Below are 11,382 nucleotides of genomic sequence, written 5' to 3'. Positions count from 1 at the left end.
CATTAAGGGGGTTAAAAGGCATTTCACAGAGCACTCTGCCTCCAGAAATGCCTTATGCCCCCCATTTAACACTCCCTCCCCCTCCCTCCTCCAAATTTACCAGTGCTTCTGACTCCCCTATCATGTAGCCGGGGCAGCGTGTAGAGTACAACTTAGGCTGCAGCCAGAAGGAGGTGTGGCTAGCAGCGGGGGTTGTCTGCGTCCATCGCGCAGACCTTCCCCGCCCGTCAGAGAGAATTCCCCATGGAACTCTGATCTCTGACAGCCCGGGAAGGTCTGCGCGATGGACGCAGACAACCCCCGCTACACCTCCTTTCGACTGCAGCGTATGTTGTCTACGCGAATCGCGTAGACATCTACACACTGCCCCGGCTACACACCGGGGACTCAGAAGCGCCGGTAAGTGGGGCGCTGGGGGGAGACACACAGGAGGTCCAGGTCGCATCGCTGCGGGGGATCTGGATCCTAGTCGTCTCAAAGTCAGACCTATTTGAGGTCTGATTATAAAATGACCCCGATTATAAGACGAGGGGTATTTTTCAGAGCATTTGCTCTGAAAAAAACCTTGTCTTATAATCGAGCAAATACGGTATTTGTAAGTCTATGGTGTTAGAGTGATTGTGTGCATATATATGGATAAGTGTATTAGTGCTGCAGTGGAAGTGTGTATATATATATATATATATATATATATATGTATGTGTATAGTGTTAGAGGGGCTGCGTGTATTTATGTGTAAAGTGTTATAGTGAGTGCGTGTATGTATGTGTAAGTTTAGAGCTGCTCACGCCATATTCAATATCCATTCCCACCACAATTATTATCCACCAACCATCGTATTCATAACCCCATAGTGATCATATATCTCCCTATCATCATTTCTATCCCATTATCATTCCCTCCATCTTCATGCCCTGTAACATAACTTCTCATCATCTTCATACCCACCCAACATCAGTTCCGCATCATCTTTATACCTGTAGCATGTCCCTCTTCCTTTTTCTCCCCACACCTCCCCATCCTTGGCCTCTGAGCCTGGCAGTCTGTCTCTAGTTCTATAGTGCATCTGCCAGGCAGCGCTGTCCCAAAAAGTATGTCATAGCCAGTGCTACGCTGACGTGCAATGAGAGCTTGAATAGGAGGTGGACGATCTCTTTTATGCAGACTGTGCATCTGCTAAGATTTGAAATACCCATAGGGCTAGTTTAAAATAATGTGTGGCTTGATGGAGTAAATAAAATGTCCCAAATAGGCACAGACTGACCTAAAAAAAAGCACTTCCCAAATGTGGCCTTTTGGCCCCAAACAACCAGACAAACCCATACATGGGTGGTATCGCTTTACTCAAGAGCTGTTGCTGAACACATATTGGGATGTTGTGTGACAGTGACATATACCATGAGCTGTAAATTTACACCTGAAGTACCGTATTTGCTTGATTATAAGACGAGGTTTTTTCAGAGCAAATACTCTGAAAAATACCCCTCGTCTTATAAACGGGTGTTACAGGGTCACCGTACCCAAGGCTGGGTACCCCTGTTTGAGGGCTGAGGAATCACCAGTCAGGCCCTCATACGGATAGCACTCAGCTATCCACGGATCATCCAGACCACCATTCGTAGTAAACCAAGAAGAACTCTCTTTATTACAAACACACAGAACTTTATACAATCTCAATGCAATGTGTACCGAACCCAACCCCCAATCCCATCAGCCACATCCCATCACAAATCCCATCAGTATACAGGAGATGTATCAGGTGAGGGGATTACAGAATACAATGGGTTCCCCCACCTGTGTTATCCCCCCTGTAGTGGCAGACAGGGCTGTGTTGGCTGATTAAGAGCCCCAGCCAGATTATAGGATTGTCTCTTTGAAGGCTGGAGCTGAAGCCACATCAGTCTCTGGGCTGGTTACACAGTAATACACAATATAATATATTACCGGGTCACGGTATACGGAACCGGACACAAAAGTGTCCGTGACCCAGCTAAACTTCATATGACACATGAGCCAGTTAGCCTGGCCCTGTCACAACGGGGTCGTCTTATAATCAGAGCTCAAATAGGTCTGACTATGAGACTAAGATTCAGATTCCCCGCAGCGCTGGAGGGGACCTGGATCCTCCTGTCTTATGCCCCCCCAACTTACCGGTGCTTCTGACTCCCCGGTCACGTAGCCGGGGCAGCAGGTTCGCGTAGACAACTTCTGCTGCAGCCGAAAGGAGGTGCGGTTAGCAGCAGGGGTTGTCTGCGTCCATCGCGCAGACCTTCCCCGGCTGTCAGAGATGAGAGTTCCCCGCGATAGACGCAGACAACCCTCGCTGCTAACCGCACCTCCTTTCGGCTGCAGCAGAAGTTGCCTGCGAGAATCGCGTAGACATCTACCTGCTGCCCAGACAACACACCGGGGAATCAGAAGCACCGGTAAGTTTGGGAGGGGAGTGTTAAATGGGGGCATAAGGCAGAGTGCTCTATAAATTGCCTTTTAACCCCCTTAATGCCACTCTGCGTCCAGAAATGCCTTTTAACCCTCTATACACCACTCTGCCTCCTGAAATGCCTTATACCTCCCTATAGGCCACTCTGCCCCTAATATGCCTTTAACCCCCTAAATGCCAGAGTGGGGTATAAGTCATTTCTGGAGGCAGAGTGGCACATAGGGGGTCAAAAGGCATATCATGGGGCGCAGTGGCATATAGAGGGTTAAAAGCTATATCATTGGGCACAGTGGCACATAGGGGGTCAAAAGGCATATCATGGGGCTCAGTGGCATATAGAGGGTTAAAAGCTATATCATGGGGCACAGTGGCATATAGGGGGTATAAGGCATTTCTGGGGCAGATAACTGGGGGGGCAGTTTAGAAAATAAAAGGAAATAAAAACAAAATAATTTTCTCAATCATAGATTTTATAAAAAAAAATAGTTTACATAGTTTACATGAATTAACATTTACTGGTAAAACCTTTTTCCTATAGGGTCGTCTTATATTCAGGTTTTTTCTATTTTTACCATCCTGTATAGTCTTGTCAGACAGATAATACTTTTTTATAGAAAAATCCAAAACTGCTAAGCATTAGAAGGTTGTTGTATATTAACTTTTGATTACTTTGCCTCTGCAAATGGTTTTCTGCAGATTCAATACAATTTTACTCTTTAATCATTATTGTTTTGCCCATTCCTACTTCTGCATAACAGATCTGATTCTAGTACTGAGCCCCTAACAAGTGTCCACCACCAATGTTTTCTCTAGTTTTCAGTAGTTGCTCAGCACAACTACTGTGCAGAAGTTTTTTTCTGCTACAAAAGTATGTGCACCCTGAATGCTTGTATAAATGTACCTGAAGTTGTTTCAAGATAATTTTGGCACAGCCTCTCTCCTGTGGCTAATAAAAATGCATTGCAACCCATAGGTCTGTGTATATACCGTATTTGCTCGATTATAAGACGACCCCCCAAATCTGAATATTAATTTAGGAAAAAAAGAAAAAGCCTGAATATAAGACGACCCTATAGGAAAAAAGTTTTACCAGTAAATGTTACTTCATGTAAACTATTTTTTTTTAATAAAAGCTATGATTGAGAAAAATATTTTGGTTTTATTTCCTTCTATTTTCCAACCTGTCACCCCAGTTATGCACATCTGCCCCAGAAATGCCTTATACCCCCTATATGCCACTGTGCCCCATGATATGCCTTTTAACCCTCTAAATGCCACTGTGCCCCATGATATGCCTTTTAACCCTATACATGCCACTGTGCCCCATGATATGCCTTTTGACCCCCTATGTGCCACTCTGCCTCCAGAAATGCCTTATACCCCTATATGCCACTCTGGCATTAAGGGGGTTAAAAGGCATATTATGGGGCAGAGTGGCATATAGGGAGGTTTTAGGCATTTCAGGAGGCAGAGTGGCGTATAGAGAGTTAAAACGGTATTTCTGGAGGCAGAGTGGCATTAAGGGGGTTAAAAGGCATATTATGGGGCAGAGTGGCATATAGGGGGGTTTTAGGCATTTCAGGATGCAGAGTGGCATTAAGGGGGTTAAAAGGCATTTCACAGAGCACTCTGCCTCCAGAAATGCCTTATGCCCCCCATTTAACACTCCCTCCCCCTCCCTCCTCCAAATTTACCAGTGCTTCTGACTCCCCTATCATGTAGCCGGGGCAGCGTGTAGAGTACAACTTAGGCTGCAGCCAGAAGGAGGTGTGGCTAGCAGCGGGGGTTGTCTGCGTCCATCGCGCAGACCTTCCCCGCCCGTCAGAGAGAATTCCCCATGGAACTCTGATCTCTGACAGCCCGGGAAGGTCTGCGCGATGGACGCAGACAACCCCCGCTACACCTCCTTTCGACTGCAGCGTATGTTGTCTACGCGAATCGCGTAGACATCTACACACTGCCCCGGCTACACACCGGGGACTCAGAAGCGCCGGTAAGTGGGGCGCTGGGGGGAGACACACAGGAGGTCCAGGTCGCATCGCTGCGGGGGATCTGGATCCTAGTCGTCTCAAAGTCAGACCTATTTGAGGTCTGATTATAAAATGATCCCGATTATAAGACGAGGGGTATTTTTCAGAGCATTTGCTCTGAAAAAAACCTTGTCTTATAATCGAGCAAATACGGTATTTGTAAGTCTATGGTGTTAGAGTGATTGTGTGCATATATATGGATAAGTGTATTAGTGCTGCAGTGGAAGTGTGTATATATATATATATATATATATATATATATATATGTATGTGTATAGTGTTAGAGGGGCTGCGTGTATTTATGTGTAAAGTGTTATAGTGAGTGCGTGTATGTATGTGTAAGTTTAGAGCTGCTCACGCCATATTCAATATCCATTCCCACCACAATTATTATCCACCAACCATCGTATTCATAACCCCATAGTGATCATATATCTCCCTATCATCATTTCTATCCCATTATCATTCCCTCCATCTTCATGCCCTGTAACATAACTTCTCATCATCTTCATACCCACCCAACATCAGTTCCGCATCATCTTTATACCTGTAGCATGTCCCTCTTCCTTTTTCTCCCCACACCTCCCCATCCTTGGCCTCTGAGCCTGGCAGTCTGTCTCTAGTTCTATAGTGCATCTGCCAGGCAGCGCTGTCCCAAAAAGTATGTCATAGCCAGTGCTACGCTGACGTGCAATGAGAGCTTGAATAGGAGGTGGACGATCTCTTTTATGCAGACTGTGCATCTGCTAAGATTTGAAATACCCATAGGGCTAGTTTAAAATAATGTGTGGCTTGATGGAGTAAATAAAATGTCCCAAATAGGCACAGACTGACCTAAAAAAAAGCACTTCCCAAATGTGGCCTTTTGGCCCCAAACAACCAGACAAACCCATACATGGGTGGTATCGCTTTACTCAAGAGCTGTTGCTGAACACATATTGGGATGTTGTGTGACAGTGACATATACCATGAGCTGTAAATTTACACCTGAAGTACCGTATTTGCTTGATTATAAGACGAGGTTTTTTCAGAGCAAATACTCTGAAAAATACCCCTCGTCTTATAAACGGGTGTTACAGGGTCACCGTACCCAAGGCTGGGTACCCCTGTTTGAGGGCTGAGGAATCACCAGTCAGGCCCTCATACGGATAGCACTCAGCTATCCACGGATCATCCAGACCACCATTCGTAGTAAACCAAGAAGAACTCTCTTTATTACAAACACACAGAACTTTATACAATCTCAATGCAATGTGTACCGAACCCAACCCCCAATCCCATCAGCCACATCCCATCACAAATCCCATCAGTATACAGGAGATGTATCAGGTGAGGGGATTACAGAATACAATGGGTTCCCCCACCTGTGTTATCCCCCCTGTAGTGCGGGTGCCATCTGGGCAGACAGGGCTGTGTTGGCTGATTAAGAGCCCCAGCCAGATTATAGGATTGTCTCTTTGAAGGCTGGAGCTGAAGCCACATCAGTCTCTGGGCTGGTTACACAGTAATACACAATATAATATATTACCGGGTCACGGTATACGGAACCGGACACAAAAGTGTCCGTGACCCAGCTAAACTTCATATGACACATGAGCCAGTTAGCCTGGCCCTGTCACAACGGGGTCGTCTTATAATCAGAGCTCAAATAGGTCTGACTATGAGACTAAGATTCAGATTCCCCGCAGCGCTGGAGGGGACCTGGATCCTCCTGTCTTATGCCCCCCCAACTTACCGGTGCTTCTGACTCCCCGGTCACGTAGCCGGGGCAGCAGGTTCGCGTAGACAACTTCTGCTGCAGCCGAAAGGAGGTGCGGTTAGCAGCAGGGGTTGTCTGCGTCCATCGCGCAGACCTTCCCCGGCTGTCAGAGATGAGAGTTCCCCGCGATAGACGCAGACAACCCTCGCTGCTAACCGCACCTCCTTTCGGCTGCAGCAGAAGTTGCCTGCGAGAATCGCGTAGACATCTACCTGCTGCCCAGACAACACACCGGGGAATCAGAAGCACCGGTAAGTTTGGGAGGGGAGTGTTAAATGGGGGCATAAGGCAGAGTGCTCTATAAATTGCCTTTTAACCCCCTTAATGCCACTCTGCGTCCAGAAATGCCTTTTAACCCTCTATACACCACTCTGCCTCCTGAAATGCCTTATACCTCCCTATAGGCCACTCTGCCCCTAATATGCCTTTAACCCCCTAAATGCCAGAGTGGGGTATAAGTCATTTCTGGAGGCAGAGTGGCACATAGGGGGTCAAAAGGCATATCATGGGGCGCAGTGGCATATAGAGGGTTAAAAGCTATATCATTGGGCACAGTGGCACATAGGGGGTCAAAAGGCATATCATGGGGCTCAGTGGCATATAGAGGGTTAAAAGCTATATCATGGGGCACAGTGGCATATAGGGGGTATAAGGCATTTCTGGGGCAGATAACTGGGGGGGCAGTTTAGAAAATAAAAGGAAATAAAAACAAAATAATTTTCTCAATCATAGATTTTATAAAAAAAAATAGTTTACATAGTTTACATGAATTAACATTTACTGGTAAAACCTTTTTCCTATAGGGTCGTCTTATATTCAGGTTTTTTCTATTTTTCCTAAATTAATATTCAGATTTTGGGGGGTCGTCTTATAATCAGGGTCGTCTTATAATCGAGCAAATACAGTACAATGTGAAGAAAAAAAACACACACAAAACAAATACCACCACAATTTTTGACAAAGGGTAGTGGTAAAATTAGTGCATGGAAAGGGTTAAAATACCACCATTTGAAATACCCTAGGGTGTCTTCTTTTCAAAAATATATTATTTGATTGGATAAATTGAACTGACTGGCTTCAAAGATGTCCCAAATAGGTCATGGTGACAGAAGGACCAAATGTCAGAGTTCCACATTAAAAAAGGCGCACTTCTCAAATGTGTCATTTTACCGCCCAAACAACCCCACAAACCCATACATGGGTTGTATCACTGTACTCAGGAGATGTGGCTGAACACACATTGGGCAGATGTTTGACAGCGACGTATACTGGGAGCTGTAAGTTCATTCCTGAAATACGATTTGTGTGATAAAAAACACAAAGTAAATTACTACCACAAAGTTTGACAAAGGGTGGTAGTAGAATTAGTGCATGAGATGAGTTAAAATACCAACATCTGAAATAACTTGGGGTGTCTAGTTTTCAAAAATGGTTTTAAGGGGTAAATTGCATTGGTCAGCTTCAAATATGTTCCAAATAGCACAGATGGGGCAGAATGACCAGATTTGGAAAAATGGTTTTAAAATAGCATTGGTTATTTCTAAACTCAGAACAAATAGTAGAATCGTTTAACAGTGTTTTTTTCATTAATTTTTAGATGAGTAAAAGATGTTTCAAATAAAAGTGAGAAAAAGTGCATTTTTTAATTATTCATCATATTTTTTTTTTACAGGAAATTAGATGATATGATCAACACATTGGTATCCGAAGAAAGCCCTTCTTGTCCTGAAAAACAACCCACTATATAACTTGCGTGGGTACACTAAATATGAGTGGAGAAAATTACAGCTAAACACGAGCACTGCAACACTGTTAAAACAGCCTTGGTCAAGAAGGGTACAAAAAATAAAAAACAGCCTGGTCCTTAAGGGGTTAAATATTACCAGGAGTAAACTATATGATGTGATGGTCAAAATGTCTTAGAATTAGAGAAGTCTCTTTTAATTAGACTGCATTTTATAGGTTGATCGTGTATTCGATGGTAGATTTTTAATTTATGTAATAAAAGTTAAGTTTTGAACTAAGAAAGAGGAACGCTTATTTGTATACTACGAGTTAAACCTTAATAATTATAATTATAATTTAAATAATTCTACAATACATTTTGATTTCTCATCCTGTTCTGTAAAAAAACATCCTGGGGAAGAGCACATGATAGGCTAATAATTATTGCCCATAGTCCTATGATAGGATGCATTAACAAACATATAATCAGGATTTAAATAAATATATATATTGCATTAATAAATGAGCATTCAGTCTTTCTCTCCAGTAAACGCGACTGGGTTTAGTAACAGGATGTCCTCCACTGATCTTAAATATTATCATGAGCATGACTTTGAGTCAAAACACTTTCTTGATACATTTCTTTCTCCTAAAGCAGATGAATGTCTTATAAAAGATGGTATGGAAAACCCCATGAATCGTCTACAAAAGGAACTAATCACTGGTATGTTGTTTCTTTAAAATATATATGTTTATTGTTTGTTAAACATTCTTGAAAGTTTTGAGTTATAGGAATGCATTTTCTGTTATTACCAAGAACAGTTTTGAATTAAATGTATTTTTGGAAACATAAAATTACCGTTTCTGAGGCTATTTATTTGTTTAAATTGATAATAGTGCTAGTAGTGGCAGGGAGAGGCGACAACATATGATGATTAACCAAAATTAATTTTTAGTGCCAGTTCATAGACTTTATTTGATAAAGTTGTTATATCTCCTGTAGGTCATATTCATGGGGACATGTTGATTGACATTTCTACTGGTCCTAATATTAGTCATCTTATGCCAATCTGTAAATTCTTCAAAGAAATCACTGTATTGGAATTCAATGATTTATGCATTACTGAACTGAAGAAATGGCTAAACAGCCACGAGGAGGCTTATGACTGGTCACATGCGTCAAATCTTATGTTGGACTTGGAAGAAAGAAGGTGAATTTTTTAAATATACCCTTATAATTGTTAACCTTGTTTGCATGTGCCTACCCAGAATCCCTTGTGGTTGTGAAAGCACCATGAGATTTCTGAGGGAAAAGCAAGCCTTCTGGCTTGTCTGGTGTGTGTAGATGGGTGTTTAATAATACTTCTACTACCCCTTAAATTTAAGTGGAAGGGTTTCCATCACCTTTTACCCACCATAACTTATGTAATGGTATTTCTTAGCTACCCCAAGCCTCATACTATTAAGCCAGTATCACAACCTCATGCTGACGAGTCCCATGAAGGACGAAACAGCTGTCCATGAGTGGTGATCTGGCTATTGTACCTCTTCCTGAGTTTTGTCTAAAGGCTGTCTTGTACAGCTGGCAATTACTTTCAAGGAATCCATGCATAAAGTGGATTTAGAGACAAAGGTGATAATTGTTAACCTTGTTTGCATGTGCCTACCCAGAATCCCTTGTGGTTGTGAAAGCACCATGAGATTTTTGAGGGAAAAGCAAGCCTTCTGGCTTGTCTGGTGTGTGTAGATGGGTGTTTAATAATACTTCTACTACCCCTTAAATATACCCAAAATATATATATAATAAATTAATAATGTGTTCAATTTCAATAAGGTTCCAGTGCTGATTTGCAGCCAAAATAAACTGAAAAATTGACCGATGCTTATATCCATAAGAAACCATGAGCATCACAACTCAGGAGGTTTATAGAAGCTATATGTTAAAAGCTGTATCAGATGAGTTGTGCTTCCAAATGTAGCTTGGTAGCTGCAATTCATTGGACATAGTCACCAGTAACTGGATTTTACATATCACATTTTATATCAACGAGAATGACAATTAGATGTCAGAGCTGAACCATCAGATGATCAATGATTAAATTAGCTATCATGAACATATTTAGTGTAGTAAATATCTAATATTAATATTACTAATATTAATTAATTTGTATTATTAACATAAAACAATACATGTTCTAGTTACAGTTCAATTACATTAGGAAATCTGATACTTGGGAGACGTGGAGGAGGCATGTAAAATGTGATTCAGAAAAATCTCGTTTATAAAAAAAAACAGTTCACCTCCATCACTATATATTCTTATGGATATTTTGATTCAAACTTTTTGATACAAATTTTAAAATAAAACAAAAGCAATAATTTATGTTATTTTAACTGTGGATTAATATTTCTCCTTTTTTTCAGTGGTGGGAAGCAAGCAATAGAAGAATTGTTAAAAAGTAAAATCAAGCGCGTTCTGAAATGTGATCTCTCCAAAGATAGTCTAACTGACCCAATAGTGTTGCCAAAAGCAGACTGTATCATAAGCGCGTGGGCAATGGAAACCATCAACAAAGATAAAAATGATTATATCAACAATTTTAGAAAAATATCCTCTTTGCTAAAACCAGGCGGTCGTTTGATATTGTTTGGATCTTTCAATGCTTCATATTATATAGTTGCTGGGCACAAATATGGTGCCCTAACGTATGATGAAGAATTTCTCAGAAAAGTTCTAAAAGACGAAGGGTATATCACTGAAGTGTTTCAAGTAAAAGATAGAGAAACACCTACTGATTACTCAGATTATGAGAAAACTGTGTTTGTCATTGCACTTAAACAGAGAGAGGGTTAAATGTATATATGTCAAATTACATCCTTTTAAAACCATATACTACAACTGAAAAATTACACGTTTGTTAAACTACTGATATTAGCACTATTAATGTGAAAATATTTTTCCTACTGTTTAAATAAATATGATCAAGGGCAAGCTACATGCTGTGATGCTTAATAGATTCTATAAAACGTTTGCACACATATTATGAGTGAAGTTGCAGAATAAATCAATACAACGGTGTGAATTACATGTTTGGACAATTCATTTTGAGAACAGTGTATTGAAGGGCTAATTAAACATTTAAAGATACAGTCTCAATATTTCATTTAATAATAAAGAATGCATGTTAAGTAAGTGCTTTAATGTTCTGTTATTAAGCCTGTATTGGGGTGAAATACAAGTCATTTGCTTTAGTAAAAGTGCAAGGGGAAGGGTCTCATTAAAATAAATGAATAATGTGTTTAATTTCAATAAGCTTCCAGTGCTTATTTGCAGCCAAAATAAACTGAAAAATTGACCGATCCTTATATCCATAAGAAACCATGAGCATCACAACTCAGGTTTATCTGATTGATTGATTTCCTTTAAG

The 11,382-nt window shown here is 41.3% G+C and overlaps 1 protein-coding gene across 1 annotated transcript; it reads left to right on the top strand.

Moving 5' to 3' along the window:
- The first annotated feature begins 4,317 nt into the window (after positions 1 to 4,317).
- Positions 4,318 to 10,808, top strand: LOC149285102 (nicotinamide N-methyltransferase-like). The gene is made up of 3 exons (XM_089495797.1): positions 4,318 to 4,360; positions 8,958 to 9,165; positions 10,379 to 10,808. Exons 1-3 carry the CDS (start codon positions 4,318 to 4,320, stop codon positions 10,806 to 10,808), a joined length of 681 nt encoding a protein of 226 aa, XP_089351923.1.
- The last annotated feature ends 574 nt before the right edge of the window (positions 10,809 to 11,382 follow it).

This window comes from Sceloporus occidentalis, unplaced genomic scaffold, assembly GCF_023333645.1.
Source record: "Sceloporus occidentalis isolate IW3139 unplaced genomic scaffold, rSceOcc1.0.p SCAF_84, whole genome shotgun sequence".
NCBI classification, from domain to species: Eukaryota; Metazoa; Chordata; class Lepidosauria; order Squamata; family Phrynosomatidae; genus Sceloporus; species Sceloporus occidentalis.
This window is presented reverse-complemented; position numbering and strand designations above follow the sequence as displayed.